This window comes from Astyanax mexicanus, chromosome 3 (genome assembly GCF_023375975.1).
Source record: "Astyanax mexicanus isolate ESR-SI-001 chromosome 3, AstMex3_surface, whole genome shotgun sequence".
NCBI classification, from domain to species: domain Eukaryota; kingdom Metazoa; phylum Chordata; class Actinopteri; order Characiformes; family Acestrorhamphidae; genus Astyanax; species Astyanax mexicanus.
The window spans coordinates 23432726-23453858 of NC_064410.1; the positions used below are offsets into that span (position 1 = coordinate 23432726).

The following is a 21133-nucleotide window of genomic DNA, read 5'->3' on the forward strand; positions in this document are numbered from 1 at the left end:
ATAAACTCTATAAAAACTATAAAATGTACTACATTTTAAGTGTGAAGAATCAATAACATGTATATTATTGGGGGAGCTTGCAGCATTAACAAAACCCAGCTTGCAAGAATACCTGATGTGCAATTTTAAATAGAAGCTTCCTTTTTTCACCACATATTAAACAGTGAGCACCACACACTAAGTCGTGAGCACCGCATACTAAGTTGTGAGCACCGCATAATAAGTTGTGAGCACCAAAAAAGTATATTCACTCCCCTCCTGCAACACCCACCACTCCCCCCGCTGTCAGTCAGTTGCAACTGAAAAACACAGAATAATGCTTTGAATTTTTTTTATATTTTTTTTTAGTTAATTTATAAAATATATGCTTATAGTTTACAATAAGTATAATATATATATTTAATTATTAAATATTATGTAATTATTTACATGCACCTATTGTCACCCCTCAACCCTCTGAAGGGTTAGAAGGGCCTCACTGCACACCACTGATCTAATCTAATATACTACTAGGTTTAATCACTTCTTATGCTGTTACAGAGGACTGCGAAACACTTAGTATGTGGTGCTCACCACTTTTTTCACATAAAAATAAAAAACGCCCTGTCCCTTCAGGGTCATTCAGTCCACTCTTGTATACAATCTATAGCAATAATTTACAATATTATAAACATCACTTCTACATCTCAGTATAATTTTGAGCAGTTTTGGCCTCAGCACTACAAACCTAATACAACTACAGAAATGTAGCTGAGCTACAAATGCTCAGCATTGCACTGTGTATAAACTAATGCAACAGCAAGATCTGCATTTTATTCCTTCTGACATTTCTTTCTTTATTCAGTGTAGTATATATATGTGATTTGTTTACCTGCCTCACTGTTATTATTACATTAGGTTCCTTTAGGTGTCAGTTTTTATCCTTGAGGGCAGGAAAAATAGATGTTTATGAATTCACATTTTTCTCCTAGGAAATACTTAGTTGGCAAAAAAATACCTCAAGCCAGAGGTTTTGGAGCTTTGTGTTAAGAGAGATTAAAATTTAAAGACTACAAATATTGCAGGGTCTGGTTTTAATGTCTGTATTGTTGTACTGTTTGTCAAACGTAACACATCTGTATCTGTGTGTGAGTGTGTGTAAATTAAGTATATATAAGTGTGTGTGTGTGTGTGTGAGTCAGTGTGACTCTGGCACACTGATGTGTGCTGCCCTTTGTATTTTTTATTTTTTTTTTTTTACGTGGAACACACTCAGGGGAGTGATGAGAAAATAGCATCTGCACTTTCTCAGAGATCTGTGTGTGTCTGTGTTTGTGTGTATATGTGTGTGTGAGAGTATGTGTGTGTGTGTATTAGGTCAGAAATGTATATTAGTAAAAACAGCAGGTAGCGTGTCGGGGGACTCAGGCGAGAAGTTATTTGTGTTTGTAGTGTTAAATGAGATATTGTGTTGTCTGTGGTCCAATGGAATCTGTTGGTAGAAAGGCAGTAGGCCTGAAGGTGTGTGTACACGTGTGTCAAGGCTGAACAGTGCAGTGCATTGTACTAATTTGTATTTGTAAAAGTCGTCCAAAGTGAATCTGTGTTTGCTGTTTAGCTGTAAGGAACTGACACTTGGAAACAACTTCTTTAATCTTTAATCACTGATGATAATTGTAATGCAGCTTGTATAGCCATATAGATTTACTGTCTTTAAAAAAATATCAACCAACAGCCATTAATGTTGAAGTAATTATCGTAATTTAGCTCCAGTGCCAGCAGCACTCATGAACAATGATGCTACCACCCCCATGCTTAACTGTAGACAAGGGAGATTTGTCCTGGTACCCTCTACCAACAGGCTGGACACCATCTGAGTCAATTAAATTTATCATGGTTCCAGCATTTACGCGTCTATTTTTTTAAGCCAACATCTGAGATGCACCATGCTGCATCTCAGTTTCATTTCAGTTTCATAAACACATATAATTTTATCTACAAAAAAACGTAGTTTAATGACTATTTTAGAATCAGACACAGCTCCCTTGTCAGCAACTCTAGTTCGGCTGATGGTCCGTATCCGTGTGTGTGTGTGTGTGTGTGTTTGTGTGCACAGAAGCACAATTTAAATAATCAAAGATGCTTCAAAGTGTTACACAGGAGGTTTAACTGTCCGTCCCACATTTTGAACATGTTTTGAGCACGAATCTAGCTGCTGCGATGTATTGTTGATTCTGCTTGGCTCTCACTCTCCCAACACACCCACTACTCAGGCTTTTGACTGACAGACAACTGAACCAATCAGCTCCCAACAAATAAGTCAAACAAACAAACTCCAGATTTTAACATGTTGCACATTACATGACAAATTGACTTTTCCTTTGTTTGTGTAATATGAGCAGTACTCTCAGAGTTCTCTTGCTCTGACTCTCGTCCTCTAAACAATCTATTCTTAATAACATTCCACACTATAGAAACTGCACGCTGAAATGTTTGGCTATTATAACATTGATTGCTTTTATTTTTACATCATTAGAGAGTTGCTTAGAGGGAGCTCATGTTTGTGCTGAGTGTAAGCAAACGGTTTAACGACTTTAACGGGAATTGTAAAGTTTAGACATTGTTTCAGCTGATTTGTCTTAAGGCTGATTTGCTAATAATGATCTGAAAACTTGTCAAAGAAAAATTGCAACACTTAGTGATGCATTTCATGTTTCATGCTGTTGGGGCCGAATAACTGCATGAACCTTTTTTTTTTAATTACTGGGCCTCATTCATGAGTATTACGTCAGTTTAGTGACATGTTTTTAAACAGCAGAATTGTTCACAGTTTCAGTCTGTTTTTTTGTGAGTTTTTATTTAAAAAAAAGAAATAAATACTAAATTGTCTAATACTTAATATATATACTTAATATAAAAAAATACAATATGTAAAGGGCCATTCCATCGAATGGGTGCTTGTTGTAACTCTTCCAAATTAAACTTTAAATTTTTATCTTTTTTTTAACTCTGAATCTAATAACACATTACTTAACTATTAAAAACATGTACTGGTCAAACTCAGAAACATACTAGGTTTTTAAGCCAAAGAGTAATAAATACTATTTTTTCTGTGTTCTAAGCACTTTTTAATTACATATCTTACTTTTGCAATTAGGTCAATGTACAAGACTCTATGCTTAATAGTAAAATGTATTTTCAGACTATTTTGTAATTTTCTGGGGACAGAAAGGGCATCGTTTCTACAGAATATGCCTATTTTGGTCATGGGTGCCCAAATCTTTGCATAAGACTGTATGAACCCTTTAATAAAGATTAAATAATAATGAATTAATTGTGTAAGTGTATGTGTTGCTGACACTTCTCTCTGTCCTCCAGGTCTTGGTATGGAGAATATTGGTGGCATCTTTGTGGTTCTGATCTGTGGGCTGATCATTGCTGTGTTTGTGGCCATAATGGAATTCGTATGGTCCACCCGTCGCTCGGCTGAGACCGATGAGGTACGCCCTCACTCCTGCCCAGGCCGAAATCACAGACACGCACCAGTAGGTTACCACCAGCCTGGATTCTGTGTTGTTTTGTGTACGTGTGTGTGTTTGAATATGTGTGTAAGTGTGATATACTCGGTGTAGTTGTGCTGTAAGGTGTGTAATGCTGTTTCGTTATGTGGGTTGAGGTGTTTTTGGCACGGCTGAATGTGTTGCGGAGTGATGGATCGTTTTAGCTTCTGCTCACTTTGCAGTTTACTATATATCATAAAAAATGTAGGATGTTTATTGGCTAGGGTGTTCCTTTCCTGACTTTATTTCTTCTGTCCCTTTTCTCTGTTTTATTCTATATTGCTTATCTGTCTTTTTCTTACTGTGCTGTAATTATTCTCCCCCTTTTATCTTGATTTCTTAGATTTCAGTATTAATTTAAATAATCAGGCATTCTCCTCTTAATATAGTTATTGTTCTCAGTAGCGAGGTCAGGATGTTGGATGATCTCTATTTTCATTGAGATATTCAGACAAAACAATGTATTTTTTTCTGTTGACTAGAGTTTAAATGCATAGTGATCCTTGGAAAAGGCACAAAGGGATTGTTTCTCGTTCTATTCTTTGATCATTTGTTTTTTTTTCTCTCTCTCTCTGCGCTCCCTCAGCGCTCTTTTCTTAGGTTTCTATGATGAGAAATGCCAAAAAAAAAAATCTCATGCAAAATAAAAAAAACATGCTTTAGTATGGGAATTATTTGCTTTCCATCACTTCAAAGCTGCATACAGAAAGTAGACAATGTAGAAAGAGAACTGGTGTTAAAGCAACTGGTGTTAATAAAACAATAATGGACATTTCCATGAGTTGGAAAGTGTAATACAAGCTTTGAGGACACATTTTCCTGGACAAGCTGAGAAACCTGTCACTGTGAAAGGGGAAGAAGTATGTGGACTGAGGTGGTGGAATAATATTACAGAATTGTACACAGATTTCTCACAGAATTGATGTTAAGTTCTGAGACATTGCACTGTCCTGACATCTTTTTTGAAAGTTATATCCTAAACAACAGTGACGTGTGAACATGTTCTCCATATCCTGTCGTAGTTAATGGAGCATCACAATGATTTTAACCAGCTTCTGGTCACAAAACCAGATTACATAGGGCTTATAGGCAAAGCCATTGATTGCAATGATCAGTTTTAAAGATAAACTTGGGGTATTATAATTTTAGATCAACATCACAATATTACATAACTTTAATATTATAACAGTGGCTTGCAAAAGTATGTATACCCCTTGAACATATTTTCCATATTTTGTCACTTTACAACCTCAAACATAAATAAATTTCACTGGAATGGAAAGACCAAAACAAAGCAGTATACGGTAGTGAAGTGGAAAGAAAATGATGCATGATTCAAAACTTACAATTAAAAAACTGAAAAGTGTGGTGAGCAAAAGTGTTTAGCATCTTTTGCTGCAATTACAGCTGCAATTCTTTTAGGGTTTGTCTCCACCAGCTTTGCACATCTAGTGACTGAATTTTTTGCCCATTTTTCTTCGCAAAACAGCTCAAGCTCAGTCAGAGTAGATTCAGAGCTTTTGTTGAACAGCAGTTTTCAGATCTTGCCACAAGTTCTTAAATGAGCTGTGGATCTCTACATTTCGTCCAGAGTCACTATGGGCCTCTTGGCTGCATGGACGGCCTAGTCTTGGTAGGTTTACAGTTGGGTCATACTCTTTCCATTTCCGGACAATTCCAAATTGAACAGTGCTATGTGAGATGTTCAAAGCTTGGGAAATCTTTTTGTAGCCTAAGCCTGCTTTAAAGTTCTCCACAACCTTATTCCTGACCTGTCTGGTGTGTCCTTTGCACTTTATTATGATGTTTACTCCCCAATATTTTAGTGAGATTAGATTACACACTGGCGGACACTTTTTAGTCATTAAAAGTCATCGGGCAACTTCTGAATGCAAGTGATTGCACTCAGAGAAACCTTTAGGTTTTTTATTTGTAAAAAAAAGTTTGGAGTCATGCATCATTTTCTTTCCACTTCACAATTGTAGAGCACTCTTTTGTTTGTCTCTTACATTAAATTTCAATGAAATATATTTATGTTTGTGATTGTAATGAGACAAAACATGGAAAAGTTCAAAAATTGCGAGCCACTGTATTATCATCCGGATTCCGGACAGACTGTGTTCTTTCATATTAATTCTTATTTTCTTTCTCTCTTTTCTCGCAAATCTCTCATCCTTCTATAGGTTTCTGTGTGTCAGGAGATGATGACCGAGTTCAGGAACGCTATCTCCTGTAAAAAGAGTTCTCGTCTGCGGCGCCGCCGTCCGCTCTCTTCTCACGGGATCCTGCGGCACCCTGCTCGACTCCCCCTGGGGGCGCCGCGCCCTGTCCGGCTGGTGCGTGAGATGCGCCTCAGCAACGGTAAGCTGTACAGCGGGACGGGAACGGGGCCGCTGGCGGGAGCCGCAGCAGGAGCACCCGGGGTGGGTGGGGGCCCCCCAGTAGATGTAGGTCCAGGTCCACAGCGTCTGCTGGAGGACCCTCTCGGTGCCAACGTGTCCAGCACCCCTCCTCCCCCCCCTCTGGCCCCCATGCTCCCTCCGGCTCCACCCAGAGGCTGCACTCACGTGCGTGTGTGTCAGGAGTGCCGGCGGATCCAGAGCCTGCGCTCCGCCTCATCGTCCTGCTCCCGCATCCCACCTCTAGCCTCGGCTACCTCGTCCCTACCTCGCCTGCCCCCTCCCCCGCCCCCAACGTCCTCCAACACGAACACCGACAGCGATGGAGGCGGCTCCACCAGCCCCCGCCGGCCCAAGCCCAAACCCACGCCCCCTCCACGACCTGTTCCGCCCGCAAAAACATCCCCCACAGATCTGCTCTGCAAGCAGGACTGACCGACGAACTGAAGAAATGAACAGATGTGCGCTGTCGTAAGAGGCTTGAACCTCATCAAAAACTGATATTTTAAAACAAGCTTTGGGGAGAGCCGTGGAGACACTTTAAGAAGAGTAACCAGCACAGTATCAGGGACATAAATAATGGGAACGTTTATAATGAGAAGTTTTCAAGACTGAGGAAAGAAAAACTGGACCAAGTCAGCAGCTTCCTCCACCATCGCCATCTCACTCACACTCCGTTCAACTCAACTCAACTCAACCTAACGTTCACGCAAAAGTGAGGGACAGCCCATCCAAAATCGTGTAAACCGTACGGTCTTCACGACTATGTACTATGCAACATGTCAGAGAGCAGAAGCCCTGGAGATGAGCACTGATGGTCCAGGCATCAGAGCGGAGTACGGCTTCCAGTCTTTGGGGTTTGCATTCCTCCTTTTTTCTCTTCCATAACTGTGAGCTGGACGACTTAATGACTTAATGAGCTATACCTTAAACCCCCTGAGAGGGCCATGCAGAACTACACAGAATTTGAACCACGTTCTTGGACTGAGACTTGGGTTTTAACTCTTATTTTGTAACTCTGAAGATCTTACTCCATAAGAACGATGGTTTGGAGAAAAGGCGTATTATAGAGTTCTGTTTTTTTTTCTCTAATTATTACCAGCTTTTTATATCTTTCAGTTTGGTTTTCTTTTTTTGTCTTTTTTTTGGTCTTATTTTCTACCATGGCAGTTTCTTTTTTTTTGTCTCTGTGTTGCTGTGGACGGTAGTATTTTGGAGATTTATTTTTTAACTTGGTTTTGTGGACATTTTTATCAAAGATCACTTCATTCAATTTCCTGTCCCACGAGTTCTCAAACAGTGCAGCTAGTATTAAAGTTACAGCTGGACGATAAAGGCCAGAGCGGGTTTTCCAGGAGAAAAGAGAGAATGGCGTTTTCACTGAGCTGAGTTTGGTTTGACGGTTAATGCAAGATGGCCCTACACTCGCACTCTGGTACACAAAAATACGTGTATTAAAAATGGGTTTAAAGCTGCACCTTGTGTGCACTGTTGTGATGGCAACGTGAATGATGAACGTGGTATTACTGTAGTGCTGGTATTACTGCCAAGGATGATTGTAATCTGTGCAGATGCTGAGGTGTAATTAAGCTGCTACAAAACAGATGAGAAACAGCGCAAGAAACCTGAGATCATCATTTTAAACTGAATTATGAATCAGTCCAAAAAAGTCAGGCCAAATTGTGGAAGTGCATATGGTTGTTTATGCTCAATGCAGGAGTGAGTGTGTTTTTGTATGTATGTGTGTGACTGTGTGTGAGTGTGCGAGCTTGTGAATGAGAGTTCATTGGTTTTTTTCACGTTCTCTTATGAAGTTTCTCATATTTTTGTTTCAGACATAATTGAGAAAAAAATGGAAATTATTCAGATTATATTGTTATTATTATTGCTATAAAATGTGGGGTTATGTAGGAGGGCCACCACCCTCTAAGGTTAAATATATAGAGACATAAATCATTTGGAATAAAAAAGGATATATTCCAAATATCAGCAGCAGTTGTTGTTTTTTTTTTAGTCATATGTTCAGATAAATGTCTGATTATTTAAATTATATGGCAGGAAATGTATTCTGTTATCCAAGCTGAGTGCTGTGTGAGCCTGTTTTTGCTGCTTATAATGGGCATCATGCCAATAATTCTAAAGATTGAAACTTATGGGCTTTTGCAAAATAGTCAAAAAATGCATGTCATCTCACAGTATTAAGCACTTTTTACACTGCAAAAAATCCATTGGCAAGAACTAGACAAAATATACAAGGGTTGGACATTGAAACTGAAACACCTGGTTTTAAACCACAATAATTTATTGTCCTGACGGACAGTTCTGGTGGAAACAGGAGAGTTGAGGTGCACACTGAATTCTGTCGTGATTTGGGCGGCCGTGGTTTTATGTTTTTTGGATACAATCCGGGTTAGCACCCGAACATCCCTTTCAGACAGCTTCCTCTTACAGCGTCCACAGTTAATCCTGTTGGATGTGGTTGGTCCTTCTTGGTAATATGCTGACATTACCCTGGATACTGTGGCTCTTGATGCATCACAAAGACTTGCTGTCTTGGTCACAGATGCGCCAGCAAGACGTGCATCAACAATTTATCCTCTTTTGAACTCTGGTATGTCGCCATAATGTTGTGTGCATTGAAATATTTTGAGTAAAACTGTGCTCTTACCCTGCTAACTAAACCTTCACACTCTGCTCTTACTAGTGCAATTAATGAAGATTGGCCACCAGGCTGCTCTATTTTAGCCATGAAACCTCCCACACTAATATGACAGGTGTTTCAGTTTACATTGTCCAACCCCTGTACTTCAATGTATTAAAAAAGGTGTTTAAAAAACACATACTTAAAAAGTTTGCAGGAGTTGTACAAAAACAGCACTGAAAAGCAATGCGTTTATGTTTTGTTTAAATATGGCTTAATTACAACTAAAATGTACTTCATTACTTCAGTTTTAATAAGTTGTTCCAAAATAGTAAATTTAGTGTGTTTAAGTACTTAATTTTAAAAAAAGTTTTACTTAATTAAAAGTATGCACTTTTCCATTGTTAAGTATACTTTAAAAATATATACTTAATTCACTTTTCTCTTAAAAGGGTTCCAATATTAATGTTATTAGTAATTTGGTGGGAAAATTAAGGACTATTAAGGACAAAAGCTTATGCTGCACCACAGAAGCCTATAGTGCACTACAGCCCTTTTTTTTTAGACTAATGACTATAGTGTAATATTAAAATATTAAATATTTGGTCTCCCTGTTTTAGCTGCATATTTGCACATTGAAAGAAGCTTACTTGGGGTGGATGGGATTCGTTTTGAACGATGAGAAGTTGAAAAATGATGAAAAATAATTACTCCCGTAAGGTATAGATAAGTAAAATTCCTATTAAAGGAAGGTAAAGGAGTATTTGTACTTCATTACTTGACACCTCTGCTCCAAATTGGCAACACAAAAAAACACATGACAGCAACGATATGCAAAAGCACCTTGAGAATTACAGTTATGTCACTAAATCTTTTGAAGTAAATTCAGAGAGTACATTTTTACTTCTTTACAACAGATGAACAACACCGTCCTCTAGTGGTAGACAGCAGTACTCTCAGCACTCTCAGGTTAAGGCCACTGCTCTCCTGTCCTATACACCATCTGCAGTGTTTTCATGTGTGATGTCCTGAGGTCCTGAGATAATATGATCCCATGTGACAAAGCATAACCAAGAAGATCTGAGGTAAAAAAAAAAAAAAAAAAAAAAAAAAAAGATGATGGGATGGATACGTGATGACGGTTCCCCAGATTGAGTGCAGCTGGGGTTAGCATGATGTGATATGGGAGACATTTGAATTTTTACAGAAACTAGAAAGCCTTTTTTTTTCAGAAGAATTATAATTTGTGGAATGCTGGTGTTATTATTTTTGTTTTACATGTTCTGAGTACAACTGTTCAAAAAAAGATGCTGCATACTTTTCTTCATTCTAGACATAAATTGGACATCCCCAAATCAGATAAACTTGGGAAAGAAGGGAAAATAAAAAGGTATATAAAAAGGTTATTAGATTGCAGACAGTATGTACTCAATATAATTGAGGCTTTTGTCTGATGAACATCATTTTATTTGTTAATATAAAAAATAAGAGACCACTTAAAAATGATGAGTTTCTTTGATTTTGCCAAATTGAAAACCTATGGAATATAATCAAGAGAAAGATGGATGATCACAACCCATCAAACCAAGCTGAACTGCTTGAAGTTGTCCAAAAGCAGTGTGTAAGACTGGTGAAGGAGAAGATGCCAAGATGCATTAATACTGTGATCAAAAACCAGGGTTATTCCACCAAATATTGATTTCTGAACTCTTAAAACTTTATGAATATGAACTTATTTTTGCTTTATTTGAGATTTGAAAGCTCTGCATCTTTTTTGTTTTTTTCAGCGATTTCTTATTTTTTGCAAATAAATGCTCTAATTGTAATTTTATAGAATAAAACAAAAATGTTCTTTTTACTCAAACATAAACATATAAATAGCAAAATCAGAGAATTCAGAGATTCAGAAACTGAAGTGGTCTCTTAATTGTTTCCAGAGCTGTATATATATATATATATATATATATATATATATATATATATATATATATATATATATATATATATATATATATATATACCAGATTTGGTGGTGGTTTAAAGTGTGATTACAGTCATATTTGTACAGATCAGTCTGGATGCTCTGGCTGCTCAGATTTCAACATGTCTTTTGTGTAACTCTTAATACGACAAACAACAACCCCATTAAATCCAGAGTGACAGAAGTATTGGGAGCCAAAAAAAGTGCCAAAGGTTAGTTACTGACACCGACCTCGATACCACCGCAACACGTGCTGACATGTTCCATCAGTTGTATCAACCACAGACTCGCGTATAGGGTCTGCCTTGTAAAACAGAACGAATGCAACAGTTACAAACCCTTGCTGTATGATCTGTTTTGGTTCCAGGGTCGTCCGATGCTGTCAGAACTCCCTCTGGTTTCTTATCACAGGCTGTTACACCATCCAGCGAGAGTGAGATGATGGCTTTCCCCGGTCTGTGTGACAGATCCCCAGAGAAATGCAGAGATTTTCTCCTCCGCTGCTGTCATTTCTTCACACACTGCAGTGAATCTCCCGCCATCTGCAGGGATTGTTTTCATTGTTATTTTTAAGAACTCTGCAGTGGGCTGTGGCAGTGTGGGATGAAGGTTGGGAAGAGACTAGTTGTGTCCATCCATTCACCTTCATTTCTTTCTTCCTTCCTTCCCTCTTTCCTTCCTTGCAGAAAGAGGGGGTTTCTTAAGGGGTCTTTAGTAAAGGAAGTGGACCTACAAAAGTATTTGGCCCCCTTGATTTTTTTTTTAACCTTTTTCCACATTTCAGGCTTCATGAAGATATGAAATTGTATTTTTTTGTGAAGAATCAACAAGTGGGACACAATCGTCAAGTGGAACAAAATTTATTGGATATTTTAAACTTTTTTTAGAAATAAAAAACTGAAAAGTGCGACGTGCAATATTATTCAGTGCAGCAAACTCACTCCAGAAGTTCAGTGAGGATCTCTGAATGATCCAATGTCGACCTAAATGACTGATGATGATAAATAGAATCCACCTGTGTGTAATCAAGTCTCTGTATAAATGCACCTGCTCTGTGATGTGTCTCTGATAGAGTTCTGTTTATAGCACAGAGAGAGAGAGCATCATGAAGACCAAGGAACACACCAGGCATGTCCAAGATACTGTAGTGGAAATGTTTAAAGCTGGATTTGGACACAAAAAGATTTTCCAAGCTTTAAACATCTCAAGGAGCACTGTGCATCATGTGATCTTACTGAAATGGAAGGAGTATCAGACCACTGCAAATCTACCAAGACCCGGCCGTCCCTCTAAACTTCCAGCTCAAACAAGGAGAAGACTGATCAGAGATGCAGCCAAGAGGCCCATAATCACTCTAGAAGAACTGCAGAGATCTACAGCTGAGGTGGGAGACTCTGTCCATAGGACAGCAATCAGTCGTGCACTGCACAAATCCGGCCTTTATGGAAGGGTGATAAGAAGAAAGCCATTTCTCAAAGAAATCCATAAAAAGTCTTGTTTAAAGTTTGCCACAAGCCACTTGGGGGAGACACCAAACATGTGGAAGAAGGTGCTCTGGTCAGATGAAACCAAAATCGAACATTTTGGCCACAATGCAAAACGTTATGTTTGTGATATTATTTTGTGGCCAAATCCTTCTACCCTTAATATATGCAGAACATATATATCTAAGCCATAAATAAAAGTGAATAAAGATATGCACTCTCTTTAACAGTTTTTTTTTTGTAACACACATTAAAACAGTTCGTATATGTGAATAGATCATTGTCATATTGTGTCGTACATGTCATACAATTTTTTTTTTTTATATGACAGCGGACTGTTTTTATTTGTATTATATCAGATCATATTTTTAAAGCCATTCGGGAGGATACGTAGATCATTTCTAAAAGATCACTTAATATCTGGTAACTGTAGTTAGAAGGAACTCTGTAGGCATAGATATTTAAGATGGTCGTATAGCTACACTTTTATCTACACTTTTTTTTATACATTGCCAGTATTATTTGTAATTTTATTTTTCATTTGTGCAATTTCACAAATTTTCACGAACATTTTCTCTTTCTGTTTTCTATAGATCGCTGACAGACGAACTAATACAGGTTTCGGCGTCCAAGACGGTTTCATCACTGCAAATGGAATCAAGATCTCTGGTGTTATGTTTATGTTGTGTGAAAAAAAAAAATATGGATAATGACTGACTACATTTATGCACAATTAACATAATTTGTTTATATAATTAAATAAATAATTATTAATTTCATTTCTATTTTAGTAGAGCAGATATCAGAAAAATCATGCAAATTACGATACAAGCATTAAAATTGGTTTAGTTGTTCTCTAGGGCCTGTTGATGAAATCTGCCTGATTGGAGAATCATTTGCTATTGCCTTTTCTTGTTTATATGTTAAAATCTAGTTGGGTTAATATGTAAAAATAGTATAGAAAGCATTATTTTTTTATTTTAAAAAGAGCTTTTAAACGTATTGTGTTCATCTTTTAAAGAGCCACTAAACCCTAAACCATAGGTCGGCAATAGGCGGCCCACGGGCCAGATGCGGCCCGCCAGCAAGAAACATCTGGCCCGGGAGGTTGAACTATAATGAAAAAAAAAATCGGACAGTCCGTCTCAAAAATGCTCTTTATTTAGAAACTTAATTTTCCAAAACAGAAAAATTTATTAAAGATTTTTTGACATGGGCTGTTGGATAACTGCTAGCTTCTCTATTCTGTTATTTTTTTTTATTCGTTTGTTTTTTTTAATTTAACAAACAGGTATATCATTAATAGCGCCCCCAATGGTCAGTCCACAGATTTCACCCACATCAGCCCACTTGAATGTCAGCCCCCAATCACTCTAAATTAAAGTTGAAATATCTTGATAGCAGTGTTTCTCAGCCCTGTACCTGTTGTCTTCTGACCTGCATGTTTATAGCCTTCCTTCTCCCAGCACACCTGATTGAGCTAATCAGTTAATTAAGAAGCCTTTTCAGAGGTAAATGCATGTGTTAAAGCTTATAAAACTGCAGAGTACCAGGTGCCACAATCAGGACCGACAAATGCTGCTTTATGGCAGTAAAAAAAAAAAAAAAAAAAAAAAAGGTTAAAAACAGGTATGGAGTCAGATCTTCAGCGCAGGTGATCCAGAGCCGGTCGAGAGGAGTATAGCGGTAAGCAACCTGATCTGTATTAGGACCAAACGAACATAAAAAACCTTAAAGATTTAGCCTAGTGCTGGTACTGGTATCAATCTGAACCCAGAAGCAAAATCCATTCTGAGACTAGACCATTATAGGTTCGGACAAAATATTTTATGATTGATTCTGCCCAGATCTGGGCCAAGAAGCATTTTGCTATCTGGGTCACTATGATGTTGTACACTAGCCAGATGGCTTCTTATGTGGCTCCTGCCTTTTGTTTATGTCTAAAAAATACAAGCCAAATCAAAGGTAATTTTTTTTTTTTTTTTTTTTTTTTTAGAAAATACAGCATTCAAAACTCCCCATCATAGTTTTCTGATGAGCACTTTAGTGAGTTTGTAAGTGGCTCCACTCAGTGGCAGGTGCTGGGCAGCCACTGGCAAAAACTGTTTTTTGTTAATCAGCTGTAAGAAAAGGGAATACTGAGAGCTAGAAGTGGAACTGCTGGGAAAATTGTCCAACTCATTTTTTTTTTTTTTTGTTTAATGTGTCAAATCTAAGGGAAAAGTAAAACAAAATATCGCAAATTGGGGAAAAAGTATTTTTTTTATTTTTCTGCTTTTTCCTAAACAAAAACTTTAAAAATAAAGTTATGTTACAACTGCATTTATATTTCCCAATCATGTTTTTCTGATGAGCACTTTAGTGAATTTAAAAAACGTTAGTGGTTTTTTTTTTTTTTTGCAATCCTGAGCACCCACCATCATGATGTCTCTTAGACAGAGTACGTACCTTATATAGCACCCGTCTTCCTAATGTTAATCAGCAGTAAGAAAAGGTAATACAGAGAGCTAGAAGTAGAACTGCTGTTAAAATTGCCCAATGTAAAAACAAAATTTTTTAAAAATGTGTCAAATCAAAGGAAAATGAATGCAAAAAAACGCTAATCTGTGGGTTTTTTTTTTTTAATTTTCTGCATTTTTAATTTCACAAAAACTTTTAAAATACTGTTCTGTTACACCTGCAGTCATATTTCCCCATCATATTTTTCTGATGAGCACTCAACCTCCTAACAAGGTAGACAGATTTTAAACCAAAGAAGTTCAGTGTGGTGCTGTAGTCTCTGCAGGCTGCTTTTATATTTTGTGTACGTTAAATGTTGTACACAAACTCAGAACCACACATTGAGAAGGTAATCTTGTGACCTCATACTACTCTCATAATGCTTTGAGGTGCCTTCGATTTTTTCGACTTTTAGCTGTAGGTTTGTTAAGCAGGTTTTGTGGTGTTTGATTGTGTTGAAACATGTTTTTTTGTGGTTAGTTTGGTGTTTTGGGGTTATTGTTTGTTTGTTTTTTTTTGCAATTCTGAGCATCCACCATAATGATGTCTCTTAGACAGAGTACGCACCTTATATAGGCAATGTCTGACTATGCATAATCTTCATATGGAAAAAGGAATACTGAATGGTAGAGGTGTAACTGCTGTCAAGATTGTCTAATGCAAAAATGTAAAAAGTAGGAGAGGAGGAGCAAAAGGCTGCATCCTCTCCTACTGTTGGACAGGTTAAAGTGGTTATTTGTTTTATTTTATTTATATTATAATATGATTTTGTGTGGAATTATTGTGAATTTATTTTCGACTTCTGTTTATTTGTTGTGATTATTGTGGAGTGTATTTTGGATTTTTTGTCTATTTGCTGTGATGTGTGCTGTGTTTTGGGGTGGTTCGTCACTGATAATTTCTTTAAGACAGTCTAATTACCCGAACAGCTGAAACTGCTTCTTGCAATCCCCTTTTTTTTCGCCAATCAGAGCAGCGGGAGAGCGCGGGCATGTCGGGACTCTTATTTTAAAAGGTGGACTCTTATCGTGTGGCAGAGAGCAGCAACAGGGCAGGAAGCGGGGCTCGGGAAGGGGACGCGCGGGCGAGTCGGAAGTGCTCAGACTCAGGAGCGGCAGCGGTGGACTCGGCGTGAGTGAGCCGGAGTACAGACCGCGAGGCTGGCTGGAAGAGTGTGGCACTTGCAGCAGACCTGGGAGGTTACTGAAGCAGGAGCACGCGGTGACGACGGCGGCCGTCGGAAGCGCGTTGGACTGGTGACCGAGGGTCGAGCCATACACTGTGGGCAAGCGGCTGCTGGTTCTGAGTACAGTTTTGACTGTGCTCAGAGCGGTGTGAGTACAAACAGCCTTTTTATTTACAGTGTATGTGGCTGTAGAGTGATAGTTGGCTTGCTGTTATGAGGAGTTTTATTCAGCAAACTGCATAAGTTAAGCTTTTGTTTTATTCACCTCTGCATTATATATTAGAGGCTGATTAGTTTAAAGGAACTAGTTACTGTTCATCCTTTCCTGTGCCCTGTTAGGGACGTGAGTGGACCCTGTGGACTGAAGAGCTGCGTCTGCCTGCCCTGGAAGCTGTTCATCCTAGAGACTGGGACAGTTTATGTTGTGTTTTGTTTGTTTTATATTAATTTTGCTCCTTTTTTTGTTGTTTATTGATATCCATTCTGGTCTAAGGTTTTTAACCTTAAGTTATGCAAATATTTTTAATCTGATGCATGATTTTAGCTGGTTTATTGGCTAGAGGTAACAATAATTAATAAAAGGCTTTGTTACTTATTTTTGTTGTTGTTGTTTCCTAAGGGTAATCTTACTGGTATAGACTATATTCCCTCCCAAACTGAATAATATTTATAGTAATTAAGCTAAGTTAGTTCCAGGGGATACTTAGTGTGTAATATTTGTGTCCATTGTTAAATTTAATGATTGGGTTGTGCGTGGGATAATTAAGTCCCCTTGTGGATAAACTCACTGGGTAAAATTTGTGATCCCTCTTTTCTTTTTTTTTTTTCTTCACCACTCAATTTGGATTATTGTAGGTTTAGGACCTTAACACATGCACCCTTGTATTTTGTCCCTGGGACACTACCCCGGAATAAGGTAGAGGAATCAAGGAGAGGAGGAGGAGGAATGGAGGGAAGGAGCTGTAATTAGGGAAATGGGACAGCTGATCCCTTTTAGATAAGATGTTGACTACCAATGAACTGAGCCAATCACAACGCTCACTTTCAGCACATGCCGGATACTGCCCAGCCAATTCTAGAGATCATAAAAAACGATTCTAGAGATCATAACTTTGACAAGCATATCAAGCTTTAAAGTACAGCCTGATTAGCCATTGATGAAGGTTGCATATGTAAATATTAAATTATTTTAAGTTAAATATGATTTCATTGAATGTAATAAAACAAATAACAAATATTAATAAATAATACTTATAATAATAAATGTATCGTCTGTTTTTTTTTTAAGCGGCTTCTATCATCTCCTACCGTACTCGGACAGGTGGCAAGATGCCGTCACAAAATCAATTTCCGGGTCACGGAGGAGAGGAGGAGGATCGGTAGGAAAAAGGAGACACTTTTGGGGTTTCTGGACGCAGCCTCTGTTTAAGATCTACAATCTTACACCAATTTGAGAAGTCCAACAGGTAAGGTTAAAGCGCCTTACTCATTTCCGTCACCGCCTTTGTGTGTAGATACACCAGGTTAGCAGTCAGGTCCAACTTTTGTACTTATGTTGATAGCTTAAGTAGTAGACTTAGTTTTTCTTTGTTCTTTTGTTTAGGATAAATAGTTTAGATCAAGGTTATTTTGTTTTTCTTTTCTTTGGCACCGTCACCGTTGGCTCCTCTTAGGCCTTAAACAGGGCCATGTGTGTAATGTTTAGACATTAATTGTTGTTGGTCAGTTTTAAAAAAAAAAAAAAAAAGTCACTGGTTTTAAAACATTTAATTCTCGTCCAGTCTCCTCACTTCCCTTCTGTTCCCTTTGTTGCAACTATTTTAAATACGAGCCAACTTAGGTTGTAACAAATGTTTGTTTTTGGTTTTGTGGTGTTGCATTGTGTTGAAACAGTTTTTTTTTGTTTTTTTTGCAGTTCTGAGAACCAATGTCGTTTACCGCTGTCTCTTTGCTGTAAAGATGCTTGAAGATGAGGAAGAAGACACCGCAGACATTGCCTTAGGTGTAATACAATTATTTATTACAAAAGAGAAATTTTCTGTCTGCCTCCTAGGCGGCCATATTCCATATTATAAAAATGGAGGAATTAATAAAGAAGTTGTTTTGTGACTTCAGGTAAAGCACATACAATTGAAATCCCAGAAACCAAAACAGCAATGTCCACGTTCAGGCTAGTCGACCCATCGGACCCTACAGTGGACCTCACCCGGCCTATCACCAATATCCCTAATGCGAGAAAAAGAACAAAACACATCTGAGATTCCAATATACCTGCTCCCCAACATAACCCAAAATGTGTCAGAGGATGACAATTACCATGTTAGCCGGTGTAGTACTGCTCTTACAGACTAACAAACTAAACAGCAGAGTATATAATACTAAAAGCTATCTAACATAGATCATAGACACAGTAATAGGCTACAAAACAATAACATACACATACATGTACACAGAAACATAAAAAGCCAATGCGCCTCCTCATCAACGTAGAAAGAATGATGTGACTGCTCCCAGGCTTGTTATCACAGACCCCAAGGTCAGAGTCCTCCATAGTATGTCCCAAAACTGTCCATGTTGAAGCATTTGAGTCCTTGAGGTGTGGTATCTGGAAAGTCCCTTCAAAAAAAACATCCTTCATGTTGTTATTACTTAAATCTAATTGTATCACATAGTTGTTGCGTTCTGATAAACATTCCTGTACGCCCATGTGTACTCGAACAAATGCATTTGTCTGCCTTAACAGCAGTTACTTCCATTGCATCAGGCATTGCTGACTGCACATCCCCTTGCTGATCTAATATGTTTACATATGGTATATCCTTCATCCAAGTACAGTTCCCTCCAGATTGAAACAAAAAACCTGGATATAGCACTCTGTGCATCAATAGTAGTCTGCTGCTTATAAAATAACCAAGATAATGCCTAAAACTGACATTCTGCAAGCAATGGTTCTGGAATTGCTTCTAAAATTGAAGACCAAGTTCCCGGTGTCAGGACTTTCACTACACACAGACCCTTTCTGTAGTAACTCACCCTTACAGAATGAGTTATCTGCTGGAACCATAAATTTCTATTTGTCCATGGATCTGTGGCTTGTAATACCTGAGAATCAAAGCCATATGCCTTCCACTTAGAGTCTCTGTTCTAAACTGCACGGTAACGGTCAGTCATGTCAGTTAGTGTCCTGTCAAAATCCTCCTGCTGGTCAGTAAAATTAGTCATCTAATTATTGATGGATGATCCCCAGTCATTTTCTGCCCTCAGTTTATAACTAATTTCAGAACTCTTATCACTACTATTCATGTTCTAGTTGTATTATGGGCTTTTGAATTATATTTACTGCCTGTTCCACTACTGTAGTGGTTATGTTAGCAGGTGACAGTGTCTACCCTGTAGTATTGGTCAAATTACCCTTTGTTCCATCCCTCCTTGTAATATTTCCAAAAATGACTGAAGTGTACGCTGTCACCTGTACTGGAGTAGCATTAATCCCCTTCTCTGTTGTAACTACAGTACTAGGCTGAACTGTTGTAGTAATATTCTTAAATATGTTCAAAGCTACAATATGTTGCTTTATTTGTGAATCATTTTGCCTTGGAGTGGTTAGTGTAGGAAATTGGTTTTGAGTTTTTTCAGTAATAAGTGAACTTAACTCTTTTATCACAACCAACACTTTACGAGTTATATACCCATCTTGCCACACATTCAGAAGTAGCGTAAATCTAAAATTAGGCTTCAAATAAGTACACATGTATTCTCCTTGGTCTTCTTGGATTACATTACGCATTAGAATTGAACAATCACCCCATACTTTAAACCATCTCATTATACAAAATATATTCCTTTGATCATGAGGTATACTATCCACTTCTGGCCCTACTAACATCAGCTCCTTACCACTCCTATGTTTCCACCTTGGTGGATTATTTCCTGCAGTATTAAACCTCCCACAGCTACAAGAAAGATAAACTGTCCTACCCAACTTTAATAACAGTTGCTTCAGGTGCTATTGTTGTTAACATGCGCTGAGGTGTCTTAGTAGTTATGTGAGTTACATTTATACCCTTAATAGCATTCAATACTGTCATAGTAGAGTTTCCTAAAGTCACGTTTGTCCTGACTCTTTTTCGAACTGGTCTTGGACTCCTATCTGAGTCTCTAGCTTCTCTTGCAATGGGATCACAGTTCTGTGTCGTTTGCTGCTCTGCATTCAACTAGAATTGGTTCTGCTTGTTCTGGGACACATTGAAAGTTGATGTCTTAAAATCTTCTTTCGTGATTATTGTCTGCTGAGGTATTTTTGGCAACATCAGCGATATGTACAGAGTCGTCACTCCCTTCCATAACTCGTACACTCCCTTTTTCTGGAACTTGACTTTGTGACTCCTGCTGTATCTCTTCCTCTGCATGTTCTGCCACATCTCCTTCCTGTGGGTGTGGTGCCTCATCTTTTGGAGCTTTAACACAATGTGACAAATGATACCAGGTTGGAGACCCTTTAACCTGAACTGCACTTCCTGTACAACAAACTCCTTCAAAAGGACCTTCACGGCATTCGTTATACCAGTTTCTTCGAAACACCTTTACAAACACCTTGTCTCGTGGTTGCAGTGTATTCTTCTTTTTTCCTCCAGTTGCTCCTGCACCTCCTCTTTACTTTGCCTGTCAGAAACAAATGTGGACAGTCTCTTATGTTGTTTGGCCATGTACTCTACATAGGCTCTCATGTCATCCTCTAAAAGGGCAAAGCTTGGACCCTTTCCACTTGTTCGCAAACAGGACATTGGCGTTTGTCTTCCTGTAACCAACTCATGAGTTGTCATATGTAAGTCACACAGCTCACTTGAGCGACACACCATTAAGGCTAATGGAAGTGCTGCTATCCAATTCAAACCTGTATGCTGGCAAATTTTGACAATGCGATTTTTCAGAACACCATTTATAATCTCACAAATTCACTGACTTTTTTTTGATGATAAACTGCACCAAGGCGCTGCTTAATACCCAATTTTTGCAAAATCAATTTCACTGTCTTATCCGCAAACTCTTTTCCATTATCCAAAGAAATTCGATCTGGAATGCCACATCTGCTTATGAACTCCCTGCACAAAAACTTTGCAACAGATTGAGCATCCTTAGTTTGGTTAGACAAGCTTCAGGCCAACGTGAAAACCTGTCCACTACCACTAGCATATATTTCTTGCCTTCAACTGGTTTGATCATGTCAACAAAGTCCACAACTAACTCTCGCATAGCACATTTTGGATTCAGAAAGTACCCAGGCGGAACCATTACCCCCTTATGTTTCAGGCAAATTGTGCACCTGCCAATGACCTAATCAATTTGTTCAAGCAAATACGGTCCCAAAAGCCATACTCCTTTTGTAATCTTTCTCCTTACCTCC

The 21133-nt window shown here is 38.3% G+C and overlaps 1 protein-coding gene and 1 long non-coding RNA gene across 3 annotated transcripts in view; both read left to right on the forward strand.

The window, feature by feature from the left end:
• Window positions 1–7924, forward strand: part of LOC103033741 (glutamate receptor ionotropic, kainate 5) — a 239690-nt gene extending 231766 nt beyond the window's left edge. The window contains exons 20-21 of one of the 2 annotated variants that reach the window (XM_049476212.1): window positions 3358–3524; window positions 5723–7924. In XM_049476212.1, the coding sequence (XP_049332169.1) occupies window positions 3358–3524; window positions 5723–6373 (818 nt within the window). In that variant the 3' untranslated portion in view covers window positions 6374–7924. The remainder of the gene's footprint in view (window positions 1–3357; window positions 3525–5722) is intronic. The other variant, XM_049476214.1, reaches the window with a different exon arrangement.
• A 6836-nt stretch (window positions 7925–14760) lies between these two features.
• Window positions 14761–17843, forward strand: LOC111195502 (uncharacterized). The gene is made up of 2 exons (XR_002651677.2): window positions 14761–17195; window positions 17645–17843. It is a non-coding gene; the product is annotated as an uncharacterized LOC111195502 (long non-coding RNA).
• The last annotated feature ends 3290 nt before the right edge of the window (window positions 17844–21133 follow it).